Source organism: Panulirus ornatus, chromosome 9, assembly GCF_036320965.1.
Source record: "Panulirus ornatus isolate Po-2019 chromosome 9, ASM3632096v1, whole genome shotgun sequence".
NCBI lineage: Eukaryota > Metazoa > Arthropoda > Malacostraca > Decapoda > Palinuridae > Panulirus > Panulirus ornatus.
In genome coordinates, this window is record NC_092232.1 from 48,412,166 (window position 1) to 48,433,150 (window position 20,985).

At 43.7% G+C, this 20,985-nt stretch overlaps 1 protein-coding gene across 2 annotated transcripts in view; it reads right to left on the minus strand.

The window, feature by feature from the left end:
- Positions 1 to 20,985, minus strand: part of LOC139750119 (uncharacterized) — a 106,214-nt gene that overhangs the window by 45,495 nt on the left and 39,734 nt on the right. Inside the window, exons 1-3 of one of the 2 annotated variants that reach the window (XM_071664458.1) lie at positions 14,978 to 15,340; positions 9,342 to 9,497; positions 6,731 to 6,967 (exon numbers count right to left, since the gene is read on the minus strand). In XM_071664458.1, coding sequence (XP_071520559.1) covers positions 6,731 to 6,967; positions 9,342 to 9,463 — 359 coding nt within the window. In that variant the 5' untranslated portion in view covers positions 9,464 to 9,497; positions 14,978 to 15,340. Of the gene's footprint in view, positions 1 to 6,730; positions 6,968 to 9,341; positions 9,498 to 14,977; positions 15,341 to 20,985 lie in introns of those variants that run through there. The other variant, XM_071664457.1, reaches the window with a different exon arrangement.

Consider the following 20,985-nt stretch of genomic DNA (forward strand, 5'->3'; position numbering starts at 1 on the left):
CTTCAGAGAAACAAAACAAAAAAAAAAAAAAAAGAAAAACAAAGAATGACAAATAAAAGTTGAGGAAATAAACCACAAGTTTACGTGGGTCGGCAAACCTGCATATTTTTTGAGCAGGTGGGAGGTCGGTCGTGTTTGTGGAGGTAAGGTGAGGAGGTAGGGAGGTTTGGAGGGAGAGGGGAAAGGACGACACGTCGCCCCATCACCCCCACGGGGTCGCCAGGCGGCCACACAGCAACCATGTGACACTGGCGGGAGGCTTGACCCACGCCCCCCTGGGTGTGGTGAGGTGTAGCTGTATACACTGACCACGTAAGGGGGAAGCCAGGCTTAACTCAACAAGGGGCAGAGAGAGAGAGAGAGAGAGAGAGAGAGAGAGAGAGAGAGAGAGAGAGAGAGAGAGAGAGAGAGAGAGAGAGAGAGAGAGAGAGAGAGAGAGAGAGAGAGAGAGAGAGAGAGACATAGGAGTCTTCATTAGACGAAGAGTCAAATCTATCGAAGTCCAAAGGCTCTTCAGCTGTAGTTGGGCAGACGCAGGTGTGACATGAACCACACCCGAAACTCAAGAGATGGGTCTCCTCGCGCCTGTTCAACTCCCTCGCTGTATCGTAGAAACAAATGGGTAACTAAACCCACACACACACACACACACACACACACATATACACATACACTGGTCAACGTAAACTGATAAGGATGGGGAACAGATATAGGGGGGAAAATAGACTTCCTCACGTGTCGAGACTTGTACTGGAGAGAAATTTCCCGCTGGTATATATATATATATACATTCAGGGGTCAGTTCCCACTACCATCGTCTAGGGCCAAAATTGAGCCCCACTGCCAAAGTAGATTCAAAATCTTTCATTGCAGATCTCAAACACGAAATCATCAGCGCAAGACACAAAGACATGACAAGTCAATTATCGTAACTGTTTTACATCGATCAAAAGAAATGTATTTTTAACATATAAAATGCTTTATGTTGGAGAATCTGTCTTAATTGCTGATATCAATAACGCTAGCGTATCCCCACAGGTGAGAATAGAGCACATCCCATCATCAAATCAACTCCGTATCAAAGAATTATCAAGACGAGGCGACATTAAGAAGAGCAGTTGAACACGCATCTCGCAACCCAGGCCAGCCAACCACCCCCACCCCCTACATAACCCCCCCTTAACCACATGACACCCCCCAACCTCGCCATCCACTTTCCTTTTAACGGCCATGACAATGTGTGTGCTTTGGCACGACGGTAAGAGGGTGTGTTACAAGCCTGTGCGCTGGTGTGATCATCCCGGGAATCCGAGACTTCGCTCGAGGCTTCGTCAGATTCTCCCACAGGGCTCGTCCTCAGATCACACAGGTACTGGTCGCGACGACTAGATCTGAAGACGAGGCCACTGCTTTTACTGAGAAATCGGACACAACGTTAGTGTGTATGTGTGTGTCTCGGTCGGACTTTCCTCGTCGTCTCTTCTTGTTATGTCTGGGTGTCCTCCAGGGCGCTGCTCTTGGCCCCTTCCCCTCTCTACTAACTGTACATGGCTTCCATCCATCAAGTTTAGGCCGGCCCATCAGTCATCTTGTTCTCTGACAGTCATCATTGTTTCCAAGAAAGTTTGCTCATTCCTTCTGATGTTCACTGATACTCTCTCACGTCACCTCCCTTTATACCCTCTTTTTCAGCCCCTGCACCTTCCTTTCCCTCGATCTCCTGCCTCTTACTCTTGTACTCCTTCCAATCGTTTACACTCCTTTCCTGGACGTACTGTTCATGCATCCATCCTCCCCCGTTTCTGATGTTCACTGATACACTTTCACGTCACCTCCCTTTATACCCTCTTTTTCAGCCCCTGCACCTTTTCTTTCCCTTGATCTCCTGCCTCTTACTCTTGTACTCTTTCCAATCGTTTGCACTCCTCTCCTGGACGTACTGTTCATGCATCCATCCTCCCCCGTTTCTGATGTTCACTGATACTCTCTCACGTCACCTCCCTTTATACCCTCTTTTTCAGCCCCTGCACCTTCCTTTCCCTTGATCTCCTGCCTCTTTCTCTTGTACTCCTTCCAATCGTTCGCACTCCTTTCCTGGACGTACTGTTCATGCATCCATCCTCCCCCGTTTCTGATGTTCACTGATACTCTCTCACGTCACCTCCCTTTATACCCTCTTTTTCAGCCCCTGCACCTTCCTTTCCCTTGATCTCCTGCCTCTTTCTCTTGTACTCCTTCCAATCGTTCGCACTCCTTTCCTGGACGTACTGTTCATGCATCCATCCTCTCCTCATTTCTCTCTCACTGGCGATTTCAATTTCCTCATTTCACCATTCATTACGGCAGCAATTTCCAAAGTTGAAAAATCTTCTGTTTGTAAAAGATATTTCTACAAGAATGTACTTTAAGAAGAGTGTACCTTACGCCAGGGCTTGTTAATTTCTCAATCATTGTGTTATCCAGTGTTAACTGATGTGCATGTGTTGTGTGTGTGTGTGTGTGTGTGTGTGTGTGTGTGTGTGTGTGTGTGTGTGTGTGTGTGTGTGTCTTAATCAAATGAACATAAAACTCTGCTTAATTTGCCAAAGTTAACGGTGGAAAACGTATGCTTGATTTGGCAAAGTTTACTGATTGAAGCGTACGCTTAATTTATTAAGGTTTACTGATGGAAACGTATGTTTAATTTGGCAAAGTTTTCTGTTGGAAACGTATGCTTCATTTGGCATAGTTAAAATACGGAAACTTATGCTTAATTTGGCAAAGTTTACTGAAGGAAACATATGTTTAATTTGGCAAAGTTTACTGAAGGAAACATGTTTAATTTGGCAAAGTTTACTGAAGGAAACATATGTTTAATTTGGCAAAGTTTACTGAAGGAAACATATGTTTAATTTGGCAAAGTTTACGGATGGAAACGTATGTTTAATTTGGCAAAGTTTACTGATGGAAACGTATGCTTAATTTGGCAAAGTTTACTGATGGAAACGTTTGCTTAATTTGGCAAAGTTTACTGATGGAAACGTTTGCTTGATTTGGCAAAGTTTCCTGATAGAAACGTATATCTGAGTGAGGGAATACTCCTTGCCAACCATCTTGGCAAGGTCCGAAAGGGCTAGAGTGGGAAGCCTCGCGTCTTTACCACTCACAGCACCTGAAGGAGAGAGAGAGAGAGAGAGAGAGAGAGAGAGAGAGAGAGAGAGAGAGAGAGAGAGAGAGAGAGAGAGAGAGACGGAACTCCTTGGTCCCTCCCTCCTACAGGATGAGGTGTTAATTTCAGGCCGAATCTATAACACACGCTCCGTGCTGGGGGATGCCCAAGTAACGGGAGACTCCACACCCTGCTGAGAGAGAGAGAGAGAGAGAGAGAGAGAGAGAGAGAGAGAGAGAGAGAGAGAGAGAGAGAGAGAGAGAGAGAGAGAGAGAGAGAGAGAGAGAGACGGAACTCCTTGGTCCCTCCCTCCTACAGGATGAGGTGTTAATTTCAGGCCGAATCTATAACACACGCTCCGTGCTGGGGGATGCCCAAGTAACGGGAGACTCCACACCCTGCTGAGAGAGAGAGAGAGAGAGAGAGAGAGAGAGAGAGAGAGAGAGAGAGAGAGAGAGAGAGAGAGAGAGAGAGAGAGAGAGAGACTAGTCATGGCGCGACCCGGCGCCGCTCACGACCAACCTTTCGCCTCGAGTCAAACCCAAGCGACCCAGCAGCGAGCGACATACACTAAGCGTCCAAGTCATCCAACGACCAACACACACCGAGGGAGAACACATCCGTGCACCTCACCGGGCGGTGTGTGTGTGTGTGTGGGTGTGAGTGTGCGTGTGAGTGAGGGAGAGAAGTGCTCGAAGGCACTGAGAGCCATGCGCCAACCCCCCACCTCACTTGCGTGAGCGCCTCCATGCGTGGGTGTAGTGCTGCGTGCCATCCTGGGCCTCGAGACAGACGATCTCACCCTTGAGGGAAAACCCCCACCCAGATGATGATGGGGAGGCCATGACGTCAACGGGAGGAGAAGTGGTACTCCCTCATCTCCACCGTGATTCCCCCACGAGGGGTGGACATGTGGGAGCTTCATTCCCAGGCTGGGGTCAGGCACGGGGTTACACCCTAGGGTAAACCAGGCAACGAAATTGCCTTAGAACCCCCGCACACAAAACAGGACTTCGAACGGTGTTGGTAGAGCGTGAGTGGTTGTGAGGACGAGCGAGTCGTCTGTTATGCACGTGAGGGCTGGCTAGTAACGGCCCTGATCCCACTTTGGGTCGGGGGAGGCGCCTGGTCACTCCCTCTGGCCCGATTGTACCAGGAAATGTTCATCAGGTACCACACTCCTTATTACGTTATTTCACTGCTGCATGGACGAGGGAGGAGGAGGAGGAGGTCCACAGGAGTGTATGTCAAAGGTGACGAGACCAGGGAGGCGAGGGAAGTGAGCCAGAGGAGTCGATTGGCTCAAGGCAAGACACGAGGGGTTGGGATCAGGCTGGAGGGAGGAGCAATCATACAGTCATGACGGAACTACACCTCGCAGCTCTGTGGACTGACGCAGACCGAACCGGTGGCAAAGTGGGAGGGAACTGCATAGTAAAGACGTGCGTCAGAGATCGTAACCGACATTATCACTGGGGCGGTGGAGATTCGAAGGGCACGCGATAACGAGGAAGGACAGTGAAGATAAAGAGGATCACTTTCCCCTCCTCATACGTGATAACAATAAAGCTCAGATGTCGATAGATGGCACGTTCATACAGTGCTTCATGGCCGAAGTGACAGTGGGAAGATACTGTACAGTGGTGCGGTTACCCTGCAGCCCTCCATGGGAGCTACGGTGACCCAGGACAGATGGATATGGACAACAATAAAGGAAGCAATCAGGATGATGAGCGAAGCTGCGAGACAGACACTCCGTGGACGAAGACGACGGTAAATTACTGATGACGAGGGACTCCAGCTACAGAGGAATAGACTGGGAGATAACTTGGACGCTCTTGGAGAGAGAGAGAGAGAGAGAGAGAGAGAGAGAGAGAGAGAGAGAGAGAGAGAGAGAGAGAGAGAGAGAGAGAGAGAGAGAGAGAGAGAGAGAGAGATGGGAGATACAAGTAGCTCGCATGTGTGCAGGAGAACCTCATGCATCAACAGATCACACAGTATATGAGACCTAAAGAGCATGGCACATCATCAGTGCTAGACATCACTGAACGCGAAACGGGAGAGAAAATATAGCACAGCAAATGCGAAGCACCTTCGGGAAAATGTGATCGTATAGGACTTTTTACTCCGTGTGGTGACGAAGGACGCGAAAATAGGGATTACAGAACACAGGACCCTAACGGAAATACAGTTGAGGAAAATATATAGAGATGACAAAGTGCTTCCATAGCGTCGACTGGAAAGATTTTCACAGCAGGCATACAGACCAATGCTGTGGAAGACTTTGTGAAATCTACTACGAAAGCTGTCAAGGACATGAGTGCCGTGGGACTCTAAGTGAGAAGGACGAACGAAGTGGAGAGAAGAATGGTTCAACACGAAATGTCAAGAAGTAAGAGAACTCACAGATGTCCTGTGGAAGACGTACATACATCACCGTAGCCGGCCAGCATCAGAAAGGTACAGGAAAGCATAAAGTGAACAATCCAAGGTAAGGAGAGAGGAGCAGAGGCCTTAGTCGTTTGGACAGAGCATTGTGGACGAGATGAAACACAACCCAAGTTCATCATGGGAAAACTATTTGTTCAAGATCAACCAACAGACTTGGAGGGAAGAACTCTCGAATGACAAATTCAAAAGCGTTTTTGCTTCTGAGGATGATACTAGACCAGTGTTAGAAAGTTGGGAAGGGAGTTGGGGAAGTCTTGAAGAAAAGTATAAAGATCAATGGATTCCAAGGAAACTAGGCTATTAAAAGTAGACCAAGCTATCAAAACTACACTTCAAAAGTAAACTAGGCTCTCAAAACTACGCTTTAAAAGTGTACTAAATTAGGCTCTTACACAAGAACATGTCCCATATAAGGACCATAGACCTGACGAAGATTTACCTCCGCCTCCCTCTTAACCAGACCGGATTCAGTATCATCAAATTCTCCTGGCATCACCTCTCTTCAACCACCCCCAACTGTGCGACACCATGTTGCTGCTCTCTCTCTCTCTCTCTCTCTCTCTCTCTCTCTCTCTCTCTCTCTCTCTCTCTCTCTCTCTCTCTCTCTCTCCTAAAGGTATCATTTGGGCAACTGTTTCCATGAGGTGTCTGCATGTGTTCCCGTCTCCCTCTAAGGCAAGGCTTGGACGCGAAGCATGCATCAGATGGCTGCTGCTTCCCTACAGTCACATTGCGGAAACCAGCTACACAAGGATTGACCGTTATGACGCCTCCTTCTTCCCGTGAACGACTCTAGCTGCGCAATCGTCTTCCTCCTTTTGCGGAATCGTTAAATTCCACGTTCTCGTATCTTGTGACAATCTTTCACCCGAGATGGCCTTTCAATTGTAGGTAACCAAGAAAAGACAATCTATTGGGGAGTGTCACATACAGAGGTTAGAAAGCTCTTCGCATACTGTACCTCCGAGAGGCACCAACATGCCAGATACACCTAAAAGAAAACAATCGAAAATGAGAGGCAGGGAGCAGGAACACAAATTCTCGGGGCAAACGACAGAATTAGAGGGGGGGGGGGTAGTATTAGCTGACGCCTGAGAAGAGACATGGAAGTAACGAAACAAAAGAACATACCTACTCATCATGTGAAGCGGTTGAGACAGAACAGTCAGGATAAAGCTATGGCTGACTCGATGTTCTAAAGGATCATCAGCGCTTGGTGGTGAAAACTGGAGATGACGCAAGCCAGAGACGTGGAGTGTGACGAGACGACAACGCTGGAACACTTGGACGCTTAAGCAGGTAACACCAAAACAAAGAACTTTGGTGAGACAAGAAGCAGACAGATCTAAGTCACTGATGATCTCTGGCCTGGAAAAAAAATAATGACCATAGTGAGACCAAAGAGGGAAGAAGGGAAAAGAAAACAAGTGACATGAGATTACTAGAGGCCACGGACGTGCCAGGTGCAAATTTTGAGATAAATGAAAAACACTGCTGGGAGACACAGGGGAAGACATACCGGAACTTCCTGGTAGCAAATGACACTTTAATGTAGAGTCCGGCTGGCTGGGAGGTACCAAAGCAGGTTGAGAAACTCGCGAGCAAGCAGGAAGTCAGAGAGAGGGTATTCATCACAGGGAGAGAGAGAGAGAGAGAGAGAGAGAGAGAGAGAGAGTAGGTAAGGAATTCAGAGGGATGGCAGAACAACACAGGAGACATCAAAAGTGGAGAGAGAGAGAGAGAGAGAGAGAGAGAGAGAGAGAGAGAGAGAGAGAGAGAGAGAGAGAGAGAGAGAGAGAGAGAGAGAGAGAGAGAGAGAGAATCCTCACCACGACCTTAGAGAGGTTACGTCACGCGACGCAAACCTCAAGCTGAAAATCGATCCATACGAACGCAAATGGAAAAGAACCCCAGTCGGAGCCAAGGGTCGAGTCAGGGGAAAGAGAAATTTGATATTTACTGAAACGGCGGAGACAAGACTTAAGATATGACTTTACCTATCCAGATGGGCACATGATAACCAGGACGGAGAGCGAGAAGATAGAGGGACTGACCCTATCGGTTAGGCACAATATCAAGTCACAGGTGGTGGTACTGGTGGACGTCCCATTCAAGACAGTGCAACATGGGGAGAGTAAACCGTAGTCCAGAATGATGTAGTGGTGGTGTTCACAATCTATAATCCCTCCCTCCCCCAGAGTTCTTCACGGACCTTAGCAAATACATGAGGGATGACAATGTTGGGACGATCAGCAGGGTACATGGAGTGAACCATGCAATCCTAAAAAGATGATTCAGCTCCAATAACGAAGGATCTTAATCACAAAGACAATGAGAGAATTTCTCATCTTTTCCCGCAGGAATAAAGTCATATAGACACAAGTGCTTAAAGTATATACAGTAAACATTTCCCAAACCACCATGTCCATTAGCATACTATAATCACAAAGCGTGTTGAAACCCCTCATTAGTAGGTCTTATCTTGATAAAAAAGAGTATCAAAGCACCTAAAAAGCATCAGGTATAATATGCTAATCCGAGACAGCGTAACGCGTGAGTTTGATAATATCATAAATGAGAACATAATACAATCAGAGAGGACACCAGATGCAGAGAGGATATATATATATATATATATATATATATATATATATATATATATATATATATATATATATATATATACGATCATGGGAATGACACAGATGTGGAGAACTAAAAAATAGGAACATGAACTGGGGAAATGGAGTTTTGTCGCCACGATAAACAGGTCATTCTTATGGGTTCAGTGATAGATGCAACGAATGAGCAGGGGGAATGAGTACCTATAGCTACAAATGCAGTTGGAAATTGAGATCAGGAAATAGACGTGGCTCAACATGCCGCAAAAAGCTAGGGAGCTTAGAGGTACTATGGATGGAACGCAGGCAAGCAGTAAATTTAGCCAGCCAGTCTCTGAAATGTGCATGAGACTAACGCAGCGAGGTATGACACGAGGAAGAGTGTGAACATAACATTCGTGGACGAGGCAGCGTTAATTCTAATCTCTTCTACATATTCATCAGCACGAAGCTAATGAGGCTAATGCATTGGGAGGGAAGAGCTGACGAGGATTACGTAAAGGTATGCGAGGAGCTGAATGACAAGTTCAAAGGTAAAATACGAAGGAAGTCCTGGAGAACACTGACTTTTCTAGGAGACATAGACAGCTAAAGAGCCTCGCCCAAATGAGGGTTCACGGTCCTGGTGGCGTATTTCCCAAATGCGCTAAACAAGTGTGCAGATAAGGAACACAGGTCGCTTAAAATGCCGTTCCTTCCAGAAGTCGCTGGAGGAAGGTAAAGTGCGAGAGGATTCAAAGATGACAAGAGTCGAGCCTACCTCTCAGAAAGAATACCGGGAAATTGTGCTGAACAACAGGCTAACTCGTCTTATGAGCGTGGCAGAGGAACCATATGTGGGTGACCAAAAAAACAAAAACGAAAAAGGAGTCAGGAAAAGGTCACATGTATCAAACCCCCTTAGACTTCTACGAGAGAGTGAACTCTGTTTTAGACAGAAGACTGTGTGCCACATAGCACGTGACACTGTAGCACACAGAAGGATGGTAAAGAAGCTGTATACACACACACACACACAGGCAGGAATAAAAGGTAAACATGTTACCTCAGTGGAAGAAAGCAGAGGACGCTAGTCACAGCTGTATACACACACAGGCAGGAATAAAAGGTAGACATGTTACCTCAGTGGAAGAAAGCAGAGGACGCTAGTCCCAGGAGCGTCCTTGGAACGGGATGGGGGGATGATGGGGGTCACCAGTGGTGTACGACAAGGCACGTCCGTGGGCCCATTGCAGTTCTTCATCTCTGTAAGTGACGGGCAAGGACTGGGTTCACATCTGAAAATGTTTGCGGATAATATTAAGATCAATAGAGAAGCCAGGTGGGATGAGTATCAAGTCAATGTAGGAGGGAAGGACCTACTCAAACTCCATGATATGTGGTTGATCATACGTAACATGAATGAATAAATACAAACTGAAGATGGGACACAGTATGAGGAAGCCCAGAGACGAATATTACCTAAGAGCAATTAAACCGCAGTAATCTGTGTGTGAGAGGGACTTGGGAGTCGACATTTTACTTAACCTATCGCCAAAATTACTTTCAACCCCCCAGCTCCCACACTTGGAGAATCGTAAAGGAAACAAACCATGTCTGCAGGCAAATGTTAGTGGGTACTACTCAAGTAATGTAAATCACTAGTCTCACCACGATTTCGGATGGTTTTCCTTTAAACAATCTTAATCGTTTTCTATAAAAAAAAAAAAACTGCAATCGTTTTATTACTATATGCTGTATTTCCATACCAGTCATAAGCCATTTTCTTAACGTTCAATTTTTTTTATGAGACTTTATCAAAGGCCTTTTGAAAGTCTAAACAGAAATTAAATGCTTTTGTTTTATCCCAGCCGTCACATATTTCACCGAAAGATTCCCAGAAAATGGGTAACATAGGATCTGTTGTTATGGAAGCCATGTTGGCTAACTACTTTCAATTTTTCATTTTTTTTTTCAGAATTTTGTCAGCTTATTCTAAATGATACTTTCCATCACTTCCCCCGGGTAATGAAGCGAGGTTCACGGCACGATAACTGAGGAAAATTTTATTATTTTTTTAGATACTGAAGTAACCTTTTGCTAATTTCTACTTAGTTTGTTAGTAAGTCAGAGATATGAACATTCGTCTCTCAGTAAGAGAGAGAGAAAAAAAATGAACGAAAGAATGTACAGGCTTACAGGAGGAATTACGAGGTTAGCGGAAAAGCAGCTGGGATAGCGGAGACCAGGTTAGCGGGAAAGCAGCTGGGATAGCGAGGACTATGTTAGCGGGAAAGCAGCTGGATAGCGGAGACTAGGTTAGCGGGGAAAGCAGCTGGGATAGCGGAGACCAGGTTAGCGGGAAAGCAGCTGGGATAGCGGAGACTAGGTTAGCGGGGAAAGCAGCTGGGATAGCGGAGACTAGGTTAGCGGGAAAGCAGCTGGATAGCGGAGACTAGGTTAGCGGGGAAAGCAGCTGGGATAGCGGACACTAGGTTAGCGGGGAAAGCAGCTGGGATAGCGGAGACTAGGTTAGCGGGAAAGCAGCTGGGATAGCGGAGACTAGGTTAGCAGGAAAGCAGCTGGGAAGGCGGAGACTACGTTAGCGGAAAAGAAGCTGGGATAGCGGAGACTAGGTTAACGGGAAAAAGAAACTGGGATAGTGGAGACTAGGTTAGCGGAAAAGCAGTGAGGATAGCGGAGACGATGTTCACCCCTATCTCATATATTTCTCGTGCACTGAACAATTTACCAGCAAACAGGATCTCTCGTAAAAAAAAAATATGGGGTGGGTGGGGGTTGGATTGTTGTTCTTACCAAAGGCCAAAGTGGCACGTCAACCGACCTTCGCTTACTGTGATCTTATCAATCTTTATGTTTTCATCTCTTCATCTTCCTCTGAACTTAAAAAAAAAAAAATGTCCTAACATATTCGAGAAGCGCACTGTTCATGGTGAACGAGAGGGTGTTTATGTTTCTTCCATAAACTCCGATAGAGTATATATATATATATATATATATATATATATATATATATATATATATATATATTATTTTTTTTCATACTATTTGCCATTTCCCGCGTTAGCGAGGTAGCGTTAAGAACAGAGAACTGGGCCTTAGAGGGAATATCCTCACCTGACCCCCTTCTCTGTTCCTTCTTTTGGAAAATTAAAAAAAACAAGAAAGGGGAGGATTTCCAGCCACCCGCTCCCTCCCCTTTTAGTCGCCTTCTACGACACGCAGGGAATACGTGGGAAGTATTCTTTCTCCCCTATCCCCAGGGATATATATATATATATATATATATATATATATATATATATATATATATATATATATATATATATATATTTTCATACTATTCGCTATTTCCCGCATTAGCGAGGTAGCGTTAAGAACAGAGGACTGAGCCTTTGAGAGAACATCCTCACTTGGCCCCCTTCTCTGTTCCTTCTTTTGGAAAATGAAAAACGAGAGGGGAGGATTTCCAGCCCCCCGCTCCCTCCCCTTTTAGTCGCCTTCTACGACACGTAGGGAATACGTGGGAAGTATTTTTTCTCCCCTATCCCCAGGGATAATATATATATATGTTTACAGACTTTCCCATTTTCACAAATTCCTACATCTCCTCTAAGGACAAAATATGAAAGTCTTAGGGAAAACTTTTTAATTCAATTTTATCTTTTACATGCATATCGTTTTCTGTCAACAATTGCGTCTAACTGTCTTTAACCAATGTGTACACTGCATCTTATTTTCGTCACCGATTCTTTTCTGGGAATGGTTCTCTGTTTCTTGAGCTATAACCACCGTATGGAATGACTAATAAAAGTTCTAAATCATTTTCTTGGAAAAAATAAAAAAAATAAAACCAGACTAGCCAACATGGCACAGGAGTCAAAACCGTACCTTAATTGTGGCCATCTCAGATAACAGGAAGAATGAAGAGTGGGGGAAAATACGTAATTTCAATCTGAGCTCCTCAGGCGCTGGCAGTCTTCTCTCTTTTAAATAGAAAAAAATAGTTCCAGATTCGCTATACGAAAGCAGGATAACGGTCAAGTCTCGTATAACGGTTCTGCGTACAGAAACCAAGGGATATTGCAGCCAGGTGTGTGTAGCGGGTCTTGGACGCCTAGGATATACGAACACAGTCCACGAGAGCAGAGGTGAAAAAAAATAATTCCTGTGGAACAGAGAGAAAGAGAGAGAGGGCAGAGCAACGTCACACCAGACGGGAAGGGATGGAGGATGGAAGAGTGACAGTGGGAGAGTTGATGAGGTGAAAGTCGTCTGATTCCATTCCAGCTCAAGAGAGAAAGGAAGAAGAAATTATTGCAGGTGATCAAATGCGCAGTTCACACCATATTGGGGCGAGCCAGACCGCTGTCTGTGTGGGGCTGCAGCTCAGAATTACCACGCCTCATGGGGCTGCTGCTCATAATTACCGCGCTTCATGGGGCTGCTGCTCAGAATGACCACGCCTCATGGGGCTGCTGCTCAGAATTACCGCGCCTCATGGGGCTGCTGCTCAAGAATTACCACGCCTCATGGGGCCGCTGCTCAGAATTACCACGCCTCATGGGGCTGCTGTTCAGAATTACCGCGCCTCATGGGGCTGCTGCTCAGAATTACCACGCCTCATGGGGCTGCTGCTCAGAATGACCACGCCTCATGGGGCCGCTGCTCAGAATTACCACGCCTCATGGGGCTGCTGCTCAGAATTACCACGCCTCATGGGGCTGCTGCTCAGAATTACCGCGCCTCATGGGGCTGCTGCTCAGAATGACCACGCCTCATGGGGCTGCTGCTCAGAATTACCGCGCCTCATGGGGCTGCTGCTTAGAATTACCACGCCTCATGGGGCTGCTGCTCAGAATGACCACGCCTCATGGCGCTGCTGCTCAGAATGACCACGCCTCATGGCGCTGCTGCTCAGAATGACCACGCCTCATGGGGCTGCTGTTCAGAATGACCACGCCTCATACAGAGTATCTTCAAGTTTTGAGAAGGTTTTTGATGTCTATTATGTACGGCTCTTCTGGACAAGGTAGGATATAGTTATGCCCAACATGTTTAATACGGGGTTGTGTTCTTGTGTTTCGAAATTCAATAAAAAAGAAAAGAAAGCGTATGAGTTTCTAAGAGATCTGAATAGAAACTTTTTGCAGTGTTGAACTTCTCCATTCCATGTTGATGCACAGGTCCGAGTTACGAGAGAATGTATTGCTCACCAACATATCTCATATTTCATTTAGATTTTTCGCTGAATTTCAGGGAGGAGGGAAGATGTTTCTACCACATCACACTCAATCTTTTCAGTCTAAAATGGTAACTTTAAGTCGTAATAAAAGAAATAGTTGGCATAGTTTTCTGTATTCTCGTCCGATGACGCAACTCCCCATCCATATTTAGCCTATCCTTGTCCCACCTATTGTAACCTGTCATTTCTATTTCTACCAAGGAGCAATCTTTATGCAATACTGAAATTTTGATCATCATTTCTGGGTTCATTATACTAAAAATATGTACGTATAGTTCATCAATCCTTAACTTAGTTCTCCTGGCATAGAAAATTCCAATATATCTTTTTTTTTTTGGCCCCTCCAGCAATCGTGTTAACTAACCCTTTACATTGTGTTTCAGCTGATGACAAGTTCATACTTACGTTACTGTGGAAAGATCTTGGTCCATGTTCCTATCGCAGCGGATCCTAACCTAACCCTAACGCAATACGAAGCTCTGTGCCCCACAATTTTCTTGCTAAGTCACTGCTATTTTCTATCTACAGTCTCAATGTCTATGCCTTCTTTACAATATTTCTATTTCGTATCATTCTCCAAAGACAGAATGCAATAAATGAATTCGGGTATGATATATCTCTGACAAGCAGACTCCCAGTCTCTGCTGGATTCAAGCGATAGACAAGGTGTGGTTTCTTCCCATATCCCTTTTGTTCAGTTGCTACTGACGTGTGATTCTACCAGATGGAAACTTGTGTCACTGCTTAAGGGGACTACAGATATTACATATCCTCTGCTTGTATCCGTACTTAGTTCGTTATAACTGCAAAATAACCCCAGAAGCTTATCCTTGACAACGGTAGTGGTTCCAATATGGACTACTTCACTATGGTATATCTTTCAATTGAAGCACCGGAAGACATGCTCAAACGTATGATTCCTTTTATTTGTCCTTCTTAGATCTCTGCGTCCACTATCCTTCTAAAGCGATCCCCCATGCGATAATCATACCAGATATGCCTGTAGTCTTAAGTCCCGAAATCTCAAAGCGATTAAAGTTTTGAAACAGTTTCTGGGTCTGGGAAACTTACCCCCTCTTCCTAGCTATCCTAAGACTGTGTCTGCTAATGCGTTCCTCAACCTCTGTCAACACTGTGTGGAAGTCATCACTTTTGATCATTTGTCTCAATCAATTTCGCAGATGTTCATATCAGCCATATTCTCCTCTAAGTCACTTTCAACTTTTTTAACTCACTACCCTCACGAATATAATGTTTTTTTTCTCTCTTTTCCTAGATCATATCTTTTTCCTTAAGTCTTCTTGTATATTAGAAACTGCTGCTCACCATCTCCATAGTGAGAAAAAAAAGTCTTTGGTCTCCAGCATATGACAAAAACACATTGAGAACGTGGACCTGGGTGTCATTTCATTGACTCTAAAACTTGGGTAGACAATAGATCCCGAGCTGATTGACGTGGACGTATGTCAATGCTATCCCGTCTGTTTGATAGCAATACATCGCTATACTGACCAGCAGAGAGATGGCTTGAGGGTATGGATGGAAAGAGCTAAGCGTGGAAGGAAAGTGTTGTGAGCAAGTGGTGAGCGGGTGAACTAGGCTATTTTTGTTGGGTTGGCTGGCACCTTACGGACAGTGGCCGTGCCTCAAGCACAAGTACTCACACTCAACTCTACGGGATTCTATTAGCAGTTATGAGTCAAGAGAAGCCTTTGGGTATCTGCAGTTAACTACGGATTACCTCCCACCCCTTCTTCCTTCATCCCCGTCAAAAACTGAAGTGGGAACCAGTTTGTTATAGAGATACTGCACATGAAAAAAACGATTGAAGTTTATCATATCCAACCCGACTGATTTCTTGCACGCTGCAATCGATGAAAAAATGAGTCACTTCTTTGTGTTACCGTCAATTTTCACTCACAACCAGAGAGAGAGAGAGAGAGAGAGAGAGAGAGAGAGAGAGAGAGAGAGAGAGGGTGGGGCATTAGTCAGTCAGTCCCCGGTCCAGATATACTTGCGGGGGTCAACTGGAGCAATTCATCCTGGGAAGTGAAACCAAGGTCGCTATATGTCCAAGACGAGGTTCTTCCACGATCCTTTCCCCAGGATCATCAACCCAAAATAGTGTGTGTGTGTGTGTGTGTGTGTGTGTGTGTGTGTGTGTGTGAAATAATCTTTAAGATATTAGAAATGTATGATTAAATAACTTTAAGATAATATTCTGTGGACTACATCATCAACATTAAAAGTGGATTTAGTGATTATCACTTTAGATTTGTTTAATTGTATTTATGTATGCTTAATGTCAATCTTATCTTGTTGTGGTCAATAAACTATCTATCTATCTATCTATCTGTGTGTGTGTGTGTGTGTGTGTGTGTGTGTGTGTGTGTGTGTGTGTGTTGAGCTGTGGGAATGAGGGAGACGACCTGGGGTTTGATGGGTAGACTGCACAACACGAGCAAACGTCACGGTGTCTCACGGTTCTTGGCTTCAAGCCAGTCTTCTCAATCCTGGTGAATAAATTTTTTTCTTTTTTTTCAGTTTTGTTTCGTAGTAATAATACCTTCGTCTAATCCTACCTTAAAATACGTGTTTATTCAGTCCTGTGTGACAACAAACTACAAGCAAAAGTATGTGTGTCCTTTAATCCCTAATGCCATGGAGTAGTGATCAGATTTTCTGCAGTTGAAAATGAGGAAACGAGTTTGTCAACAAGAGAAACAGCAAGGGAGAGGGGTTAAAAAGAAATCTAAGCAGACCCCCATATCGACAAACCATTAGTGCTATTACACCTATACCCTATCCTCAACACGGGCTCTGGTTGTAGGATATAATAAATATATATATATATATCAAATAATTGATGTTATGAATAAAAAAAAAGTGCTATTCCCTTAAACAGAGATAAATCCCCATCTTTCACGGAAAATACTATAAAGTGATAAAAAATGGCTAACAGGTATTTTTTTATTGAGTCAATATTAGACAATTTCATAATACATCCTTAATACCATGAGGGTCATGAAGTTACGTATTTAAACATTAATGAATGAAAACGAAGGGTGTTTATATGACATTAGATGCTTGGGTCGGCTAAATATTTGTAACATAATCAACAAAGATATTAGCCACAGTTCAATATAATATTGGACCTTGGTTATTTACATACGTATGCATTACGAGAGCAAAAATGCCATGCACTTATATAGTGCACTGGGAGTAATATTGGCATATGGGAGACATTTATGCTAATCTTCACGAAAATCGGAACGTTTTCGCATCCCTAAAAAGTAACTAGGATGCAACGGGAGTGTCCTAGACTGTCCAGTTAATTTAATCATGCACCGGGACTGTCCTGCATCAGGACGTCTAGTTAATTCAATCAAAGTGATATAATCCAGTCTTGTGTATACGTCCTCTCCTCCCACCATCACCGTCCCGTGCGCATGCACGCTCAAGTGAACGGCCAAGACAGGAGAGCAACTCGGTGTGTGAGTATGACGAAATTCGCTGCAAGTTCACAGCTCGGCTCTTTTCCTGCCTCTTACAGAGTGTTCACGTGAACGTATACGTGTGTATTACTCCCAACGCTGGTCATACAGTCAGTCGCCTGTCGTATGTATTACTCCCAACGCTGGCCATACAGTCAGTCGCCTGTCTTCCACAACTGTTCACGTGAACGTATACCTATGTATTATTCCCAACGCTGGCCATACAGTCGCCTTTCATAGACAGTTCACGTGAACGTATACGTATGTATTACTCCCAACGCTGGCCATACAGTCAGTCGCCTGTCTTTCACAGACTGTTCACGTGAACGTATACCTATGTATTATTCCCAACGCTGGTCATACAGTCGCCTTTCATAGACAGTTCACGTGAACGTATACGTATGTATTATTCCCAGCGATGGTCATACAGTCAGTCGCCTGTAGGCGCAAGCACCAGCGATACATTCCTAAGCATCCTGGCCTGCAGCTCGCTCGCTGTGGCTAGGCTGGCAAAGTGGGAGGATTCCTCAAGTTTTTTCTCTAACAGTCTTGGTTTATATATATATAAAGGATGGGCGTCGATAGCCAAAGCATCAAGGGCCGGCCACACATGCATAGCGAGTGCAAGTGGTTTCAGAAACCTTCTCTCAACGCCTGATGAAGGTGTTAAAAGAAGATCTCTGGGTTGTTAAGATTGTACCTTGACATTAACGGCCTTAATGACCCTGGTAGTTGACGGCCCAACCAACCAACCAATCACAAAGCAAGAATCCGTCCCATTCATTGTATGTTTTTAATGTACAGTGAAGCTTCATCCAGGACTTCAACTTTTAGCTGTTGATGGCTGTTCCATCCAACAGACAAAGCCCATTTTGCAATCGACACCCCACATTGTATGTGTCAGGAAGTACGAAATGATCTTGCAACTTTTTATTTTTTTGTGATAAACATCAAACAATGCTGATGGCATTTAATTACTATAAATGCAAGCGGTTTTCTTTTTTTTTCTATGTCGGGTGGGGGGCTGGGAAGGCGAACTAATACGAGCTCGTGAAATATAATGATGAAAAGCTGAAAGCAAAATTGATATAAAAAAAAACCCATTAATTTCCTAAGGAAAAAAAATATATTCCGAAAGTTTTATACATTGTAGGTGTTGCTAATTGTGGTTACTACTTCATCACTGTAATATAGCGAACATAACCGCTCTCATATAACTTTTTAAATAAATTCAATAATATTAGTCTCAGTCTCGTATAACAGAACATAGTGTTAGACAAGCATAAGTTTGGGAGGTATTCAGCGATCATCATTTATCTAAATTAAAGAAATCTGATAACATGAAAACAGTAACCAAGGGGATTTTGTTCGATAAAACAAAGTAATAATACTGCCATATAATAGTCAAGGCCAGAGGCCCTAAATAACACTACTGGTTACTTTAACATGCATAGTTTTTTCTCATGTAGAAAAGCTACGTCGCTAAGGGGGTATGTGAGGAAGCAGCTGGCTCATATGCTTATCCCCCCAAAAACCATGAACACACTTCAAGTTAAACATGATGACTGTCAAATATGGAGACCTAGCAACGGTGGAAGATCTAGCTCTGAGTAATTCATCGTTCATTTTAAGATTCTAACCTAACCTCTAAAAAGTTATATATGATCGTAATATTTTTATACAAGTTCTCTTGAAGTATTCCTTAAATGCTATCTTCAAAAGTGAAGCAATGACATACCTGAGTCAGATGAATTAGATGAATTTTTTTCTGCCTGTCGACTTAAACCAAGCTGTTGAAGGTGATGTCACACTCTCTTAAAACTAATTCACATATATGGAATTGGACAACGAAATTTCACACAGGGAAATATCTAAAATTACCAGATTTTACGACGCTACGAAAAGATATCTTTCACCTTTTTTTGATATACTTTAAAGATCAGATGAATATATTACTTTCTCCTATAATGTCTGAATGAGGATTTCTGGTTTAGCACTTGCTAATCCTTGACATAGAATGATGTGCGAAGCTATATAAATAATTTTCCATTTAGTGCTACTGAAGGAAAATTGATATAGAGCTACATCCGTGAAACACGCACAAAAAAAAAAAAAAATCATATACTTGAGCAAAGATACCGAACTGGATGCAAAGTGTGGTGAGCCTGGATATTCTACGCAAACGCGGGAGACAAAGTATAAAAAAAAAAAAAAAAAATATATATATATATATATATATATATATATATATATATATATATATATATATATATATATATATATATATATATCTTTTAAAAATATTCAAAAGTTTCCTTGTTAAATATGTAGCAATAGCATCAATGAGATTTTGAAAATTCTAATCTATGGCATTAAACGAAAAATATATTGTTGATCGGAATGAGGCTATAGGGTTAATTACAGATCCTAATTAATTAATTACTCCGTGGATCAGCTGGAAAGAGTAATGAAAAATATGTAATGCAATGTCGTTTGCATGCATCTATTTCAGGATTTAACGTCTTTCAACAGCTAAATTTTACCTATAATAAGAAATCAGTAAAAGCTAGCAGGGAAAACTGAAAGTAAGAGCTATTTTCGACGAGCTTCTTTTTTGATGAATTGGGGAGCAAACTTGCATCCTCAGCTGGTGGATCAAGGAAGTGGAAGTGACGCGACCTGACTAGTTCGTTATCGGCGCTCGTAAACTGACCAGTCACAAAACACCACCAGTTCTGCAAGTCGAAGCTGCCTCCTTTTGGTGTTGCTGTTCCCTGTTAAGGCAATAGGGGCTGTTTTCAATGTTTACCCTTGCCTTCTTGTGTACTCCTTGATGTACATCCTTTTCAATGTTTACCCTTGCCTTCTTGTGTACTCCTTGGTGTACATCCTTTTCAATGTTTACCCTTGCCTTCTTGTGTACTCCTTGGTGTACATCCTTTTCAATGTTTACTCTTGCCTTCTTGTGTACTCCTTTGGTGTACATCCTTTTCAATGTTTACCCTTGCCTTCTTGTGTACTCCTTTGGTGTACATCCTTTTCAATGTTTGCCCTTGCCTTCTTGTGTACTCCTTTGGTGTACATCCTTTTCAATGTTTACCCTTGCCTTCTTGTGTACTCCTTGGTGTACATCCTTTTCAATGTTTACCCTTGCCTTCTTGTGTACTTCTTGGTGTACATCCTTTTCAATGTTTACCCTTGCCTTCTTGTGTACTCCTTTGGTGTACATCCTTTTCAATGTTTACCCTTGCCTTCTTGTGTACTCCTTGGTGTACATCCTTTTCAATGTTTACCCTTGCCTTCTTGTGTACTCCTTGGTGTACATCCTTTTCAATGTTTACCCTTGCCTTCTTGTGTACTCCTTGGTGTACATCCTTTTCAATGTTTACCCTTGCCTTCTTGTGTACTTCTTTGGTGTACATCCTTTTCAATGTTTACCCTAGCCTTCTTGTGTACTCCTTTGGTGTACATCCTTTTCAATGTTTACCCTAGCCTTCTTGTGTACTCCTTGGTGTACATCCTTTTCAATGTTTACCCTTGCCTTCTTGTGTACTCCTTTGGTGTACATCCTTTTCAATGTTTACCCTTGCCTTCTTGTGTACTCCTTGGTGTACATCCTTTTCAATGTTTACCCTTGCCTTCTTGTGTACTCCTTTGGTGTACATTCTTTCAATTCTCCTTTTTTTGGCGAGTATCCCTTTTCGTTCATATCTAACACCAAAGCAATGGTGGTGCGCTGGAGTCTATCTATAAAGTCAGTTTTGTACTCGCGTAGCCTCATCCGTTGGGCATTCCCAGTCTTGCTGTAATAATTCCTCTCACACCCGCTGCATGAACTCTCCTTATTGTTGTTCTACCCTTTTTAAGTCTTCACGATGTCTCTTATCGGTATTCGATATGGTCGCTCCGTCCACAAAGACAAGAGAAAGGACAGGAGAGAGAGAGAGAGAGAGAGAGAGAGAGAGAGAGAGAGAGAGAGAGAGAGAGAGAGAGAGAGAGAGAGAGAGAGAGAGAGAGAGAGAGAGA